This window comes from Columba livia, chromosome 7 (assembly GCF_036013475.1).
Source record: "Columba livia isolate bColLiv1 breed racing homer chromosome 7, bColLiv1.pat.W.v2, whole genome shotgun sequence".
Taxonomy (NCBI): domain Eukaryota; kingdom Metazoa; phylum Chordata; class Aves; order Columbiformes; family Columbidae; genus Columba; species Columba livia.
Window position 1 is genome coordinate 8,769,964 of NC_088608.1, and position 18,651 is coordinate 8,788,614.

General features: G+C 38.2%; 1 protein-coding gene across 2 annotated transcripts in view; it reads left to right on the plus strand.

Moving 5' to 3' along the window:
• Positions 1-18,651, plus strand: part of DPP10 (dipeptidyl peptidase like 10) — a 495,948-nt gene that overhangs the window by 434,366 nt on the left and 42,931 nt on the right. For both annotated transcript variants that reach the window (XM_065070392.1, XM_065070391.1), the window contains exons 8-10: positions 9,342-9,462; positions 13,798-13,952; positions 15,949-16,046. In XM_065070392.1, the coding sequence (XP_064926464.1) occupies positions 9,342-9,462; positions 13,798-13,952; positions 15,949-16,046 (374 nt within the window). The remainder of the gene's footprint in view (positions 1-9,341; positions 9,463-13,797; positions 13,953-15,948; positions 16,047-18,651) is intronic.

The following is an 18,651-nucleotide window of genomic DNA, read 5'->3' on the forward strand; positions in this document are numbered from 1 at the left end:
CTTTATCTTGCCACTTTTTCAAAATACCCCGTAGAAATATGGTTTGTCCATGTGACTTTGAACACAACAGATCTCACATTTGCATGTATGGAACACTAAATCAACACCTAACTTGGAAACACCCATGTATAGAGCACTGTCAGAGGAAGATTGGTGGTGTACCCATCATCCTCACCAAGCATGCAGCCCATGAGTGACCCCTGTGACAGCACTTTTTTCAGTAGAGTTCTGCTGAAGATGGGTGTTGAGTCTCAAGCTGTAGGTAAAAACAAGCCAAATGACATCAAAACACTGGTTGATCCGAGAACATGGGAAAATCCACCTCTTCCCTGCAACCAAATGGAGAGCTGAAGGATTTCTGTGGCTCGCTGCAGCATGTGCCCTGTGGCTCTTAGCCACAGAGGAGTTTTGATAGAGACCAGGAGGTTTGGATTGCCATCGTGAAACTTATAACTGGGTATAATAAACAACTCTTCCTATATAACTCTGTATATGCAATTCTTCTGGATGATATTATTTGAAAGTGTCTACTTCCCAAAATGAGCATTTTTTTTTTTCTGTGAGAGGAAAAAGGTAACAGTTATACTGTTGTTGCATCGACACACAAAACATGTAATCTTAAGTACATTTTGTTCTTCAGTGGTAAGCTGCTTCAACTAAATGAGATTTTGGCAAGGGAAAAAGCCAGAAAGGGGTACTCATCTTCTGTATCAGTGGGTATAATAATGATCTGGCAATCTCAATTTAAATCTGTAAGTCCCAGGGGTATAGTAAGTGAAATCGTAGATGAAAAGAAAATGTTTGTTCCGTTTGGACTTGAAGAAGAGAACAGACATTACACTGTGACTATGATTATCATAATTGATGGCTCTGTGAGAAAAAATGTGTCTATCAGAGCTTTGGCGTATGCCGAACAGCGGTAGGGAAGATGCCAAGCCAGGTATTTATTTGTAATGATAATACACTGACGAATGCAGTGGCTGATTTGCAGTATTCCTTACAGTGATAAAAAATACTTGTAAGTTTCTGAAGTGAAGCTATTTGTATAATTTTTCAGATCTGTGAAGCAGAAAGTGGTAACAAATATGTTAAGTACTTAAGTGAAAATCAAACTTGTTATCTTGACAGCAAGTGTTGAAAACACACAAACAAATGGTTTCCATGTGGTTACAGGGGTTTGATTTTAATTTATTCCTGTAATCCAGAGTTAGTTTAAACGTTATTTACAAATCAAATGAAGTGCATAGATATCTGCATTTTCCATAACTGGGACCAAAACAGAAAGGATTTGAAACTGTTTTTTTTTTCTAAAAATCACGTAATATTTTTTAAATAAATGATTACATTTATGATACAACATATTTATTTGTTAAGATCACTTACTTGCACTGAACTTTGCATATGGAGCAGCTCGTTAAGGAAACAAACACTGGCTCTTTGGATATATATAATATGCATGTTGTATATATATGGCCATACAATATAAACACCACCAAGCAAGTTTTGATCATCTATTTAGTTTCAAGCTAGTTTTTCCTCATAACGTGTGTGGGCTCTCTGTGCCAGTATCTTTGGGTTTTAACTTCTAGTTAACTGCTGGTGAAACTGGCTATATGAAAGCTATTTAAACTGTGCTTACGTATTGTGCTCCTTTAGCTGTGGTCTAGATGGTGTAACAAGTAAATCTCATTCCCTCAATGCTGTGTGTTTTGTTCCACCACATGCCCCAACATGAACTCAGGACTAGGAGAAATACAGCTGCTGCTTGTGTCATGGGATCTTTCCTTCCTAGTATGAGGTTTAGCGGTAAAATAGTCAGTGTTGTGCCAACCTGGTTTCATACCTGGAACTGAAGAAGTCATGGTTTCGTCTCTGAAGAGCAATGTACAAAATTTGCTGAGTGACTAAGAAAGTATTTTTTATTTTACTTCTGTCTGTCTAGTGAATAGCTGATGTTATTTGTATTAACAGTTGTTAGCAGGGGAACATATTTCATCTGGAAATTTTAGTGACTGATCTAACTAAGGGCAATTGAATTTGGCCCTGGTTAATGTATGGTAAGACAGGAGACAGAACAAATGGGAAGAGGTGAGCCCAGATGGAAAAACATCTTGAAGCTTTTGAAGAATTAATTATCTAACTAATTAGCTGGCAGTCTTGCAAGAAGAAGGGATGGAATTTTGCCATATGCTTAGGAAATGAAGAAGTCTGATAGATCCTATGCTGAGATGTAGCTGTCAACCATGAGGGTGGTGGAGTCGGATGATTAGCCAGACTACTGCACAGGACCATAGAGGCTTCTCTGTCAGTAAAACTGCTACTTACCCCTCTGTATAGAGCAAAAAGTGCAGTTGAGTGGTCACTGCCGGAGTTCTGCAGGCAGCAGCATTTCCCAAATGTCTGAAGGTCTCCTTCTGGGCATTGTCTGAAATGCCATAGTCTTGTTGTAGCTCCTATTGTCTCTATGAAAGGTAAGGAAGACTGTCATCTTCTCTAGGGTATTAAGTGCAAGTGCTGAAGTTGTTCCAAGTTGGAATAGTTGTTCATGTATTTGTTGATCAGAGAGTCTGTGGAATGAAGTATGTGACGATTTCCTCAGTTCATAGGTGGGACACTCACCTACACTGGAAGAAACCAGTGCTTGTTGTACAGATGTATTTTTTCACCAGAAGTATATTGGTACAGATGCCTTTTTTGTTTCCTTTCCAGCTGTATTTGCCCAGTAGCTTTAGAGTTTCTTTCCTTCAAGACAAGATGCTGGATTCTGGACATTATCTTTTTATCATGAAAAATTAATATCAGGAGCTATTAAAACTTTTGTAAGGGTAAATTGTGGCTACAAAGCCCACTGATATCTGCAGCTTGCATTATGTAGTTCTATTATTATTGATGGTAAAATCTATTTTTACTTGTGGTATCAATCAGGAAGTCAAACAAATCTGCCATGTTCAAACTCTGGAGGATTAATTAGAAAGATTCACTCATTAAGTAAGGAATATAAGTCCCTGATATATTAACCATTATGGGATAGGCATCCAATTTTTCCCTATGATAAATCTCAAGACAATTTGAAAGACTGTGCTAACTCATTTTCTTCTGTGTTATTTGTTAGTGAGTTCTGCTATTATTTCACATCAAGTAATGTGGAAATACTAGACTGGGGATCTGCAAATTTGTGCCCTATAGGACAGTGTTACTTTCTCATGGCTTTTAAACTGTGGCCACACTCCACTAAGAAGTGTGACCCAGGCCAGCAAGTACCTGGTTGTGGTACAGAGTGGGAAGATGTACCTTCAGCTTGAGGGAAGCATGACATGAGTGAGTAATGTTGCTTCTAGACTCAAGGTGGTTCTGTCTTATATTGGGGAACAGCAGTGGCAATACCTTACACCCATATGGTCAGTGTTTGTATAATAATAACATAGCTTACCATGCAACAAGTTGCCATTATATTCATATGAAAATAAGTTTATGTATGTGTAAGGCAGAGAAAGGACTAATGCTAGATGGTTAAGTCTACCTTATCATCAGGTTTGAGAGAAATTTACCTCTCTCAGTTTGGTAGCTTTTCTCTTCAAGTGAGACTGATGACTGGTCCCGGGGAAGGTTTTGTCAGCAAGGGCTGCAGCTCTATTTCTCTTCCACCTAAAGAAAACTGAGCTTTTGGATACAAGTCTGAGCTTTGGTGTGTGGATGAATTTATAGGACACATGGAAACATCTGCTGGTGACTCTGTCTCCACTGCCAGGGCTAACCAGCCTCTGATGGAGAACCTGGCCCTGCTTTGGCAGAGCCCAAAGCCCTTGTTCACCCACGCTCATTGCTGGTGTACTGGGTGAGCGATCACATGGTGACCTCCACACAGCTCCAGGCAAACTGCTGCTGCCCAGTTGGTGAGTAAAAAGCTTCAGCTGTTGGTGATGTGCTACCCTGCAATCAGAGGAGTGATTAAGTGTGGACATGCTCATGGAAAAAGCTTCAGCGGAGCACCTAAAGGGAAAAAGTAGAGTATTTTTTCTGTAATTTAGTGGCTTTTCTCTGCTTGTAGTGTTTGAAATTATTAAAGACACACAGGGGCCCTCTCCAGCTATCGACACCAGGTTTGCCAGTCAGCTGTGGGATTAGATGTCTCTGTGTTGTCACAGATGTCTGCCATCTGGAACTCGCTGCTCGGACTGGGTGCTCTGCATAAGACCTCAGCCTGAAATAAGATCATGCAATTGTGAAACATGTTGCAAACAATAAATAAGTGTTGTGGAAGAAATTAATTTAGAAGGAGGTTTATGAAAAAATAGTTTAGAGGCTGACCAATATGGAAGAAGGGGAAGGATTAGTACTGTAGGTAGAATATTAGTCCAAGCAGAGCCTCAAATTCTTCACTATCAGTTAAAATAATTGTGGTCATTATCAACAACTTACCTCTCATTAATCAAAAAAATTCTTGCAGTTTTCTTTCATTAATTGAAAAGTACTTAATTAAAGAAATGGTGTGGCTTTTTCTTCATTTGGTTTAAGGCTTGATATAACTAGCTGTGCAACATCTCTAAGAAAACAAAAAGTCAAATAATTTTGAAGGCCATAGATTCTGATATTTATCCCTATTTACAGCATTATTAGCAAATGATCTTAACTAATAATTAATTTTAAATATTTTAAAAATACTTGGGAAGTAGGTGGTGAAGAGAAGAGGTTAAAAAGTGCATAATAATAGTTTTCATATAAGATAGCATAGCTTGGTTCCACTTTGTGCCCTTTTCAATTTATTTTCTTATCATCATGCCTGAAAGTTGTGAAAGCATATTGGGCATAATGCTGCTGATGTATTCATGAGAATACTTGTCTGATACTGAGTTAGCAACTCCTCTTTTACCAGTATTGGAAGATTCAGTACTTGCAATCAACATTTTTGTACTCATGATGTAATAATTAGCCTGAAGTGTATCCTAAGAAAAGCCTGTTTACTTGGTCCCAAATACCTGAGTGGAGATAGACTGGCAAGGGAAATTTTTGGTTTATGTGACATTGCCAAAAACACAATATACAAAGGAGCATGGAGTGGTGTTGTGGCCACAGCAGGCAAACAAGAGCTGAGGACCAACTGGGGAGAAAAAGCCCAGTTCAGTGTTCTCTGGTAAAACCATAGTTGGGCACATGCTGCTTCTGGATGAAGCTGGTGAGGGGCCTGGAGCACAAGTATGATGAGGAGCAGCTGAGGGAACTGGGGCTGTTCAGCCTGGAGAACAGGAGGCTGAGGGGAGGCCTTATCACTGTCTACAACTACCTGAAAGGAGGTTGTAGTATGGAGGGGGTTGGTCTCTTCTCCCAAGTAGCAAGTGATAGAACAAGAGGAAATGGCCTTAAGTTGTGCCAGAGGTGGTTTAGATTGGATATCAGGAAAAAATTATTCCTGGAAAGGGTTGTCAGGCATTGGAACAGGCTGCCCAGGGCAGTGGTGGAGTCCCCATCCGTGGAGGGGTTTAAAAGGCGTTTAGACTAAGTTCTTATGGACATGCTTTTAGTGCTAGAGTTAGGTTGTGGTTGGATTCAATGATCCTGAGGGTCTCTTCCAACTGAAATGATTCTGTGGTCACAGCTTTTTTAGGGGGACACAAAGCCAAGACACTTGGCTGCAGGTCAGTGTTGGGTGTGCAAACACTGGACAAAGATGAGCAAGATGTAGTCACAATCTTGTGAACAAAATTAATTTCAGGTGGTGATCTGTTAAGATATCAGTGTTTTCAGAGTTATTATATGAGGTATATTTGTACCATATCAATATTATACTGGGAAGAAGAGTTCACGATGAGTATGCCTTGTAGAAACATCTTTCTTGGCTCTGTCGCTCAGGCAGTAATGGAAGATGGGAGATTGGCTTTCATGACTACACAAAGTACTTGCACTTAATTGAATCCACAGCTTGGATTTACAGAGAGCAAAGCAAAGAGCCTCTCAGGCCACCACGAGTGGCTTTCACGATAATGTTGTCACTCCTATTATAACTCTGCTGCCTGTTTTGCTGCAGAAATCAACATTTTAACTTCAGGTCCATATTTCCAAGAGTTGAAGGAGTTAATTAGAGATGAGCACTTTGGCATGGTCAGGAATGCAGTCCTGGCTACAGGGCTTAGGGAGGATCAGTGCAGGACATGTGCCCAAAGCGGTTCCTATCAATACAAACAGCAGGTTGTGGGCTTTATGTGGAAAATGGCACCTCCTGAAATATAACAAATGCTCAAACTTCCAGATGAGATGAAATGACTAACCATAACGGTGAATCTTTCCAAGATGCTTTTACAGCCTCAAGCGCAAGCTTATTGATCTTTCCAAATGCTTCAGGCGGTGCAGAGCAATATTTGCCAGTGCACCAACCCTAAATCGTTGTACATTTACATGGTGTTTAGTTACGTGGAGGAACACAAATGATTGTATTGCATAAAATGTTTTGCGAAGGAACATAAATTCATCATTTTTAATGATACATTCAAGTATGCTGTGAGCTTGAGGCTTGCTAGGGAGAGAGCCACTGGGTGGCTTTGAAGTTTTTCAAGAAGTTTAAAAGGTCCCAATCCATATGTTAGAAGAAATATTATTCATTGGGGTAGCTTTCAGAAGTGAAAGAACACATCCCAAGAGTGATGAGGAGAGAGGGGAAATTTCGGTGACAAAGTAGACTAAGAGGATTGTGGGGATGTTCAGAGCGTGGCTGAGAACTGTTTGAGGATGGAAACAAAGCCGCTTTATGAAATGAATGGGGAATAAAGCCAAGGAAGGCAACAATCAGTGGCACAACAGTGAGTATTCCTTCTGAGATATTTACTTATTTGCAATGTGTCAAATGGAATTAGCAATGCCTGCTAATAGTAATAACAGGATTAAAGACCTTTTCATGGTTCAGTCATAAAACAAGTAGTTCTTAATCCTGCACTTCATCTGACAATGGCGGCTTTAAACGCAAGCTTTTCATTGCAGAGACTAGACACTATGGGTATCTTCACCATTAAAAATAAAAACGGCCTGAAAAGGTGGGAGAGAAGCAAAAACAATGCTTCTGATCTTCAAAAATGAATTAGATTGAACTCATTTAATTAAAGAAGCTTAAATTAAATAGAATAATTTGATCAAGTAGGCTTTTTTTTTTTTTTTAATCTCCTGGAAGGAGCTTTTTATATAAGAGATTGTCAACTGTAAGAAATCACTCCTTACTCAGCAACAGTCTGGTTCCCACTGCTTATGACATCTGTAATTTAGGCTGATAGGAATATTTTTAGTTCGTTTAAATAGCAAGTATTTGACTAAATTATTTATTTTTCTTGGTTAAGCAGTTAGCCAAGCCTTGTTATTACTTGTATCTGTTTCTTTTAACTTACAAAAAAATGTACATTTTTACTGTGGAAATATATATTAACAAGAAGTATTTGTCAATATTTCAAAAGATTGCTATGTCCATCTTTCTCTAATCCTTGTTTTCTTTTGGTGTTAATGCTGGGTCATATGTCACATTCCCATAAATTCTTAATGGTATCAAATGTTATTTATAAAACTGTAAATGTAATTACTGATCAGTACATTTCGGATTATTCAAACTGGATCAACTATTTTTACTTCAGGTTTTAACTTAATGCTCAGTTTTGAATTTCTGACCAAAAAGTACTTTGTTCCAAGTCACCCTTGATTCTCAGTAATGGTGAAAATCATTGCATTGCTCATGGTATGAACAAAACTCAGCTTTATTGCTTTATGCAGCAGGAATCATGAGGTGCCTACTGTTAAAAATCAAGAAATGGCATTAGCTTGGGGACTTACAGGGAAATCTGTTTCAGATGGTAATTTAGAAGCAAAGAGAACAGCAGTAATAGTGACAATAATACTTTGCTCTCTGGGTAGTATTTTCCCATAAGTCGTTTATCATAGACGTATGCGAGAATGATAAATGACTAGGCTTTTAAAATGCTCTTTGGTGGAAATATATTTACTTCATGGCAGCAGTCCCTGAGACTCTGTATATCAGTGTACATTTATGAAATTGCGGAACAGAAATTTCTAATGTGTGTTGTTTCTCTAATGCTCTTAGATGTATTTTCTTAATGTGAAACAAGTTTGGTGTGTAATATTGGTATTAGGTTGATTCCATTGCTAAGCTGTACAAGCGCACATGTGGTCATTGTAATTTAGTAATAAAGCAAAGAAAAAGTCTACAACTCTGAGAAAATGACAGCTCAAATACAAGTCTAGTCACAGGCATTGACAACTCAGGAAAACAAGGAGTGCAGGAGTAGAGACAAAAAGGATCAAGAGCATTGTTACAGGAAAAGCTAATAGCTGTGTTCTTCTTTTTAACACCTGTGGGACAGCACATACCTAAATTGTGTTGCATGGAAGTGCTTGAGGGTCTCCTGGCTGATAGGAGAAAAGGCAGACATATAGCCTGTTGTGGTGTGTGTCTGAGTATGCAAGAATTTCCATGTCACAAACTTTCCTCATCATCACTGTATTTGTCTCCTGTCCTTTTTGCCATCCCCATCCTACTCTGTGGTCCTTTTTTTTTGGAGGTGGGGCAGGGGAGAGGGGTTGGACTTTGTCTTTCCTTTATTGTATTTTGTCATGGAGCCTGGAGCTCAGCTGCACAAAAAGGGTGAACTTGAAAACCTTTGCAACAAAGCGAGCAGGGACAGGAAAGCAGACAAGGCTGAGAAGCGGCAGTGAAGGAGGAAAGGTCTGTCTGTCTAGTCTGCTGCTCTCAGGAAGAGAAGGAGGAGCCCACACTTGAAAATAAAGAGCATCTATATAATACGCTTGGGGTAAAATGTGTGTCAGAGTCAAACATAGTGTCAGCAAGCTGAGAGAAGTTAACAGCAGTCTGCTGTTTATTTTTGCTTTTCCAGTAAGTTATCACACAATGATAGAAAGCTCTGACTTACATTTACGATATATGTACTGTGCTGTATGTACTTGCAGAAGTGTGTCTAATTTCACAGCTAGAAAAACAGATTATTTTATTAGACAGAGTGGAATTAACGGAGAATTTCTCTGTCTATTCAACTGTTATAAAATTTGTCTCCTGTGCGATTCTGAGGAATGTAATAATATTTCTTAAAGTCAATTGAAACATTTCAACTGGGAAGACAATTTCAAAGGAAGAATTTGGCTTTGCATAAGTATTAAGAGTTTGCTTAGTTTGTCCAAATTGATAATAAAAAGAAATATGAAACCAGTGTTGGTGAAAACTCACGCTGAATTATTCTGTAGACTGTTCTGAGCCTGAGGAAATTATTCACAGCTGAACATTCATTTATATCTACCAAAATGTTTTTTTTTCTCTCCTTCCCTCTTACCTCATCCAGATTTATATTTTTGAAAATAACATCTACTATCAGCCTGGTGTAAAGAGTAGCTCATTGCGCCTGACATCTTCAGGAAAAGAAGGAATTATTTTTAATGGAATTGCAGACTGGTTATATGAAGGTAAGCCAGACAAACATATCTGTTTATTAAAACAGAGGAGAAGCTCTTGTACAGACCCAACAGCACAAATCTATTCATTTCAGAGAATGGTGTCTAAGGTAGTTTTTTCTTCTGTGCCTTCTCATTTTCTTGCAAGATTGCCTTTGTATCTATTCACACTTTGTATTGACTGCTGCTTTGCATATAACAATATTTTCTGAGAAAGAAGGATTTGTTTTCAACTAGAATGCATCAAATGCATTATGAAGACTAGGTAGCTTGTAAAAAATGCTACAGTAGTGAAATCTTGATGTGGAATTTTACTGCCAACTTCCATGAGGCTGGCATTTCAAACAGAGCTCTTCAAATAAAACTAAACACCCTGTATGTTTTGCTTATCTAGAATAACTCCATTCATACCTCTGGAGCTATTCTGGGTTTACAATGCAGCTGAGGAAGGGAAGGACTCAAGTTTGCTTTTGTGAACCAAGTGCTGATCTGCTTACAGTTAAAGCGTTCTAATAGAAGAGGGCACGGAATAATCGTAGCATAGAAGCAGATTTGGCTACGTTTTCTTTTTTACTGCTTGATACACAGTGAAAGGTGATCAAAGATGATACTGCCTGGTGCCTCACCGATTTTTACCAGTGTCTCTCCTTCAGCCTCAGCGTTGGTTTTGCTGTGCTTTAGCGTGATCCAGCCCCTCAAGCCAGGCCATAACATTGTGCTTGACTTTAAAGAAAACATCAGTGTTTTAGCAAGATCTAAAAGTGTTGTGCTGTTACCTCAGCAGTGGCCACTACTTTTGCTTAAATCAACCTGGGCTGGACTGATGGAAAACTGGCTGTTGCTGGCAGGCAGTGCCAAAACAGAGTGGAGGACAAGCTCAACCTGTGATATCCTTTGGCTTCTGAAGCCTCCGTCTGCATAGTAACACAGAATGTTTCCCTCTGTATCAGTAATGCTTTTAAAATAATAATAAATAATTTTTAAAAATGGAAGCAGATTATCCAGCTTGGTACAAGAGCTTAAATTTAGTACACATTTCAGTTATTCCTTCTATGAGTCAAATTTTATGGATAAATAGTTTAGTATTAAATACTCAGTTACCTGAAGAATATAACTTCTTGTATGTGGAGTTTTGCAGGGCAGTGTTTTTTAGGAATAATGTTACACCATATAGCAGTGATCTTCAGCGGGGCCCTTAGAACTGATCTATCCATGCCTCTTGGCATTTCAGTTGTTATAAGCAGGTAGCTCACTCTTTTTATTGATTTTTTTATGTTTATTTTTCATTTCTCTGCCCAGGTAAACTCTGACATTAGAATGGTAGTTTGCATCCCTTAGCCACATAAATGCCTATGTCTGATAATTACCCACTTCTAAGGTTTCTATTAATGTGTTGAAATATTTTAATATGTTGGCACATTTAAAAACTTGGCGACTAAGGAAATCTTTGGAATGGCATATCATTTTATATGCACTTTGTATTCTTCAAATCTCATGTGACTTCATGCAAATTGAGGAATTGAAGCATATGTAGCTCATTGAAGTTGATATGGTATATCAAGTTTTTGCTGAAACAAAGTGAAGTTAGTAAGGGTCACAGTCATGGATGCAACAAGGCAATTGTGGCTCCAATTCTGCAAGCATTTTGAGGACACCTGTTCAGAAGAGGGCAGCCCGTGTTTCTCTTCTCTTTCATATGCAGCGTGAAGCTGCAGTGAGTGGCATATCGTGAAGGATCATTATCCAGCTCTGCTCCACAGAACAAAATGTGACATGAGATTCTTTAAAAAAACATCCCTTCCTAGTCTGCAAAGGAAGATATCTTAGAATAATTCCATTTGGGAGGGACCACAAAAGGTTACCTAGTGCAACAGATCAGTTCTGGTATTTGCTAGGTGTTTTATTGGAGCTGTCTGGAAGGGATGGAGTACATCCCATTTAAGAATTATACAGATCGAAGTTTAAGACATATTTTAATGGAAGAAATGTCAGGGTATTTATATGATTTGAACCTCTGCATTCATGACATCTACATTTAGGAACTAAAAAGAATCAAAACTAATCTCTTTTATTTGAAACATGCCAATATGCTTTTTATTTTATATTTAAGTTTACCTGTGTATCTCAGTATCTGGAAGAGGATGATGTGGATTTTTTTTAACTTCATTTATTTTAAAGATCAACAATGCTGTTGTTAAAACAAATGATTTTTCCTTTAAGCTGCAAATACTTCACGATGAACAGGAAAAGCAAATGGGGTAACCTGGAAAGGGTAGGAGCAACTAGGACAATAATGGCAAGGATGCTTGTCTGGGGTTATGCTCCGGCTTCTCTGTGTATGCCCATCCTTCACATAGACAGACTTTATTAATTGATATTTGGGGACTGAAAGGTTTTAAAGCTTCATAGAACTTCTTTAGCTGACAACAAAACACAACAGGCTTCCTCATATGCCTGTGAACACATGGATACATAAGCCTCATACAGGGCTGATTTTCAAGAAGTCCGGGAGGTTGCTACTTCTTTTTTGAAAAGGAAGCCAGGCGTATTTGTCCAAATATCTTATACTGCCACGTCAGTTAAAGCCTCACTTTGTTCTTCTTATTCCCTGTCTCTTCAGCTGTACGCATACCTTTGTCATGAGAAGGAAACACAAAAAGTGTCCAGTCTGGGACTGGAAAGTTTCTGCAGTGATACACATCCCAAAGTTTCCTACTGATGCGTGTCCTAAAGCCTTCCTTAAGTGATTTTGCCCATTCTTTTCTGAGTTTTTTAATCACTGGCCCAAACAGCTGTTGCATTTCCCAACATACAGAGAATTCTCCTGGTTCACAGGGATGCAGGCAGTGGGCTCTTCTCCATAATATATGTAATTAAAGTGAGGTTAAAAGGGAATTCTGCCTCTACCAGTTGGAGGACCACAGTCAGTGTCTCTTGGCATGGATGAACGTACTGCTTCTTTCCCATCAACCACTGTTTGATTTAGACCAGTCTTCTACATTCAGTACCATTTTTAATAGCGTCAGAAGCTGAGGAGGCTGAATATTGTCTAGATGAAGTTAAGAGATTTTTCAGTTGAATTGGGAACTGTTCCTCCTTTCAACCTCATTTGTTTTCTTCTGTCATTTGCATGAGTTTGCGTTTAGCATTTTACCTTACACAAGCATTTGGGAATAGCTTTTCTTTGTGTGGATAACCTTGTTTTAATGCAAACAGTAATATTTCAAAACCAATACAGTTGTGATTTGTGCTATCTGATATTCACTATTCATTCTCTGTCATTCTCCTGTGTAAAAGATTTTAGTTATCCAGCCAGGGAGAGAAGCATGACCCAGAATATATGACTTTTAATACAGACCCCAGGTTCGTTGCACCTAACCTTAGATCATGCAACCCATTAAGCCGCTTCAAAACTTTCAGAATTTGATTAGCTTCTTGGAGAGTCTCCATTGACAATTTAAGTAGTTTTGGGTATGCTCTTAAATTAGGTATGCAGTCAATTAGTTTTCCAGCCAAATTCTTCAAATTAAAATACAAAATGCTCACCAAACAAGTCAGCAGTTCGAACACGCATTGAAAAAGAGTTTCTAATGAGTGTAAGACAGAATACTTGCACAGGGTGAATCTGGAATTGGTTAGGAGCTCACTTTACTGGGATTCCAGGAGTTTGGGTGTTGCTTCTGTGGTTGTTAATGTTTCGTTTCTTTCTAATATGAAATATAATGATAATAAATATAAGAAAACATTGCAGGACATTTTTGAGAATTACTCTGGCTGGGAGGTCAAATAGAATTTGCATAAAAACATAAAGTTTTGTTTGGATTTTCAAAAAGTTACATTGCAGAAAAGCTGAAGTTTTGAAGAATTAAAGCTAACCATTAGACTGAGACAAGAAAGCTAAAATATTGTACTCCAAAAATTATTATTTAAATATTGCTGTGTGAGGATCTTTCTGTTGGCAGGTGTCACAGCTCAGACAAATCGGGTATATTGGAAGATTGACAATCCTAAAAAACCTGTATATTAAAATGGTCCAAAGCACTTAAAAATTAATTAAACACATCTAATGGAATGCAATGGAACTAAACATATGGCAGTTACAATCATCTTTCACATTTAGATAATTTATTGATGTCAGTGAAGTATTCATTTGGGGAAAATGGTTAAAGTTTGGTCTTTTGATATGCCTTGTTATCCAAACATTCAACCCAGGATAATGTGAAATTACTGAAACTACAACAGATGCATTTCAAGTAGATACAGAAAGAACAAATCAGCATCAACTGAATGAGCTGGAAAGTATGTGATAGTTATTTTTATGGACCCTAAGGAGATCTGGTTTTGCAGAGGAACTTCTTCATTCCCACGTTGCCCACTGGTGGTCTCCAGATGGTGAAAGACTGGCGTTCCTGACCATAAATGACTCTCTGGTACCAAACATGGTGATTCCCCGGTTTACTGGAGCTATCTATCCAAAAGGAAAGCAGTATCCTTATCCTAAGGTAAGATGAGTGAGAGTGCAGCCCCCACCTCCTCTTGCTTGCACAGTGATGGTATTCAACAACATGGACCGACTGATCTAGGCACTAACAGAGGCTGCTTGTGTTTATGTTGTTTTTCAGGAAATATTAATAACATTTTTTTTTCAGTAGACTGTAATGCCTTTTGCTGGATAGAAACTATCAGGTGAGGGAGCAGCAGACAAATTGATTTGTAGTAATTTCGTGATTGATATATTGCTTGGTAAAATCAATCCACCACTTCTGGGAGAAGAGTAATATGTTCAAAGGACTGCAGGGAAAAAAAAGATACTGTCACAACTGCACTGGAGTTGTATGCACTGTGTGCACAGCGCAGGGCTTGTTTCATTGCAGTTACATAGATCTCAGCAAATTTTGCTTTTGTTAATAAATCTGACAGACTGGCTCTGAACAAGCTAAGCCACAGTAAAATCTTTTCCTGGCCATCAAAATGAGGAAATAAAATATATATATATATATATATATATAGAGAGAGAGAGAGAGAGAGAGATATAAAAAATAGAACTATCACTGAGTTCCAGATTTAGAGAAGGGGTTTCAGATTTGTGTTGGAAAGTGAAAGAACAGCCCAGACAGGAATAATGTCTAAAATTGCCCCCAGTGCCTCCCTAGCTGTCATTTTTGTGCTGAGCTCCAGCACCGATATTGTCTTCCAGGTTATTAGTTTATCCATCCTTTGCATGCAGTTTCAAAGTGCTCGATTTCTTTTTGGGCAGGATATGTAGTTCCGTGTATGTGACCACATTTCTTTTGAGGTGAATGTAAAAGGTTTTATGAAAGAAACACATTCCAGGAGTCTCATTAAATCAATTTTTAAAACTTTTTTAAACATTAATTTAGTTAATTAATTTAGTTAATTAAAGTTAAAATACACAAATATCACTTTCTTGTCCCACATATCACTCAGAAACATTTGAATACAGCATTTAGACTGTCTATATTTTGTGCTAAGTCAAATTTCTAAGGGGAATATGTGAATGTATAGTATTTCAGCCAAGCTCTTCTGCATTACCAAATACCCCTGTGAGGAGCCAGATATGCAGCTTTGTAGTTTCTTATGATTAAATCTGTAGAATCAGTGATTGTACCTTATCATTCTAATATTAAACAGAAGTCAGCCCCACTGAAAAACACTCTTTTCATCCTTCATATCCCAAGGGTCCTAATTGTGTTGTGTGACTCTTGTGATTTACGTGAACAAGAAGCTTGAATATGATATAGCTAGGACAGGGATCTGGGACTAGTATCATCATCTTCTCAGCGCTGCAGAGCCTTGTCCTCTGTCTCCAGTCCTTTCTCTTCATCTCAGGAACATTGGTCTGTAACAAGGCATGTTACCAGGAGAAGGACAAGTCCAACTTCCCTGTAGATCATCAGGATTTATTAGGCTCTTCCCAGTGGATATATATCTCAAGCTGCCATTTTATTATCCTTTAGCAACAAGAAGCGTTTTGTTTCTCTTAGAGCTGGCCTGCCAAAGCAGCTGGGTCCTGATCAGGACCAAAAACAGAGATTTCCAACTCATCAAGCCAGGGAAGGAAGGCTGGGGGAGAAGGAAGAGGAGGAATGCTATCCCAGATATAGGTAGTGTAGCTTTTTGGAAGAAGGAGTAATAGTGTCTGGAAAAGACTTTGCTGGAGGCTGGATTTAGCTGCTGGTTTAGGAACTGGCTGTATTTTTGCAGCTGACTGGGCCAAACCACTTCTAACATTGGTCACTTGCTCTGCTCAGGCAGGTTTGCCATCAGTAAAGGACAGTGAGAGAATTACTCAATGAATTCTTCGTATTTTTATCTGTGTAATTCATATAGCTGTGAAAATATTTTTTTTAGATTTGAGATTGTTAAACTTTAACAATTTCTCATAATTATAGAGCTACTGAATTATGTTAATGAGTGAGTTTATTTAGCTGTCACTGATTCATTGCCTTTTAAGCTCCTATTTCCTTTTTCTCAAAGGCAGGTCAAACAAACCCAACAGTAAAGCTGTTTGTAGTTAATCTGTATGGACCAGCGCACACACTGGAACTGATGCCACCTGACAGCTTTAAATCAAGGTATATAATTTCATTGTTGTGAAACTCATGTTTAATTTAATGTGACTGTTTCTCAGGTTAATCATTGCCTCTTTGCATCAGCACAACACTTACCTGGAATGCACTTGATCTCCATCACTGTGGCTGAACATAATGATGATAAAAGAAAAAATACAGCTGTATTGGATTGGTGCTTCTCTTAAAAAATCACAGGAATCTGGGATTTGCTCATGTCTGATGTTCTGAGAATCGCCAATTTACTTGAAATATATGAAATTAAGAATCCTAAGGTGTGCTCAAGGGGGCTGAACACTGCCCTGGTTCTGAGGCAGTTCTGGCATTCACTCCCAGCCTTTCCTTGTGGCATGCCAGCTTGTTGCCCTCAGTTTCTGAAATGAGATCGCAGAATATAGAAGTATACTACAAATGCGTAGAACATGTAATCAGTGTTTCCTCATTTAGAGAGGAATAGTCTGAACTTTTCAATTCCAGTAGGTTACATGAAGTTTTGTTTCTCCCCATGGCTGACAGATGTAGCGAGGTGGCAGAAGGCAAGATGCGATGACACCAGATCACATAGACTTGATAAGGGTGGTGTTCTATTTTTCCAGGAGAAACAGCTTCTGAACCACTGAGCTCATATAACAGTCCCTTTGACTCTGGGGCTGATGAAACAAGGTCTGGCTGAAAACAGTGAACCTCCTACTGAAGTTGCAACCTTAGGCTGAGCTCCCGATTACCTGTCCTCACTTCAAGATGCATTGAAACTTTCCTTTAAGGGCAAGAAAAATTCCATCCCTTCCCATACAAATATTCTAGATTGTAGAAGAGTGGTCATCTTGATTAAATTCCCATTCTGGTTTCAGTGCATGTGCTAATCATCTTCTAACCCTAAATTATTATACAATATAGGTAATAATAACCGTAAAAGAGTTACTACAGTCCAGATCTGGCTGCAGTCTAAGGGCTAGGGAAGCACTACTGTCTCTCTTCACTCAGGGCGTTTTCAGATAGAGAAAGGCACGAAAAGGATTGCCAACCATAAACCTACCTCTAGCTAAAAAAAAAACCAAACCATAAACCTCTCTATATAGTTGTTCTTTTTATGATTCCTACAGAACCCAAAAGATTTTACCATAATTGCTCCCAATACAATCAAGATGTTAGCAGCGGGCACTGATTCACAGCTATTGCAACCAGTTTTAAGGTGGCATAGCTCTTGTCTACACAAATTGAGGTACTCTAATTCAGTGCAAGAATAATTTAATAGTGAATTATGCCTTGCAATTATTTATGTCAGCTGGAATGCTGACTGATTGTGTTAGTGAAAGGAATGATTTTGAATGAGTTGTGCTTTTTGAAGCATTTTCTTTCTGTTGATGGGCCACTGCTGAAAAACATAATAAAATCTCCTGCTGCTTGCTAACCCTTCATTAATTTAAGTGATAGCGTAAGATTTGTAAGAGATTCCTTGCCATCAAGATTAGCATCTTAACTCTTAAACAGCATTAAAATTGCCCTTTAAATGTCAGAGGGCACAAAGAAGTGAAATGGGAAAGCAATGTGTAAATCCCCAGGGGAAAAAAACGTTGAAAATGTTCTTCAGATGTTATGGTTTCACTCTGGCTTTTTCAGATTCATTCTTTCTCCACAACAGGTTGAAAATAAAAGTAGAATCAAATGAATGATATTGATATCTTAAAACATTTTTTGCATCAAGAAGCTGAAGGCTATAGCAGTAGCTCAATTTGTGGAATTTCTTTTCTGAGTGTTAAGGGTTGTCTTTGCCAGATTTTAGGGTCTTTGATAAAGATATTGTTGCTGTTTAATTGAAATACTGTTCATGTTGAAAATTCTGGTTTGCTACTGTATCAGAAGACAGAGTAAAACTATTTAAACCTGGAAAAAAAGTTATTTTCATAATAATTTTAGCTCTTAAGGTATAATATCCATGCAATAAAATTTAGAAAAATTATATACTTGTCGGCCAAGTGTACTGTAAATCTTGCATTCTGACTCAGTATTTGAGTAGTAATCAGTCATCACACTGGTCATCAATCCATATATATCCATATATCATTATATATAAATGTATGAGGAATGAGCTATGAACAGGCCTTTTTAGAGTGGAAATCTTTGTAGTTTGTATTGGCTGGAAGTTTTTTGTAGACTATTATCTTTTTTATCAAAAGTAGTAGCTACTTTTAGGGACCAATGCTTTTCAAACCCTTTCTCATCCATTTGTTGTGGAGTCACCTGTGAATAGGTCACGGGAGACTTTCAGAATTAAATGGAATGGAATACTATCATACCTAGTTTTATGGATCTTTCAGAGCAGAAACGTTTTGGAAATACATATTTTACAAGCTGTTATTACAGGAGAAATTCACTCCTACACAGAGAAACCACACAAATGGGTAGGGAAGGGGGCTTCTGTTCTTTATAACCACAAAAAGTAACACTCAGATCCTCAACTCTCCCCAGATTTTGTGCAGTGCAGAACCTATGGAGGCAGAAAACTGTTTCTCTGATTTTTAGGGCATCTGGGAACTTGATTTAAGATTGAGTAAATTCAGTGTTCTTCCTTCATTTCAGTGATTCTATAAAGGTGCTTGGTAATATTTCC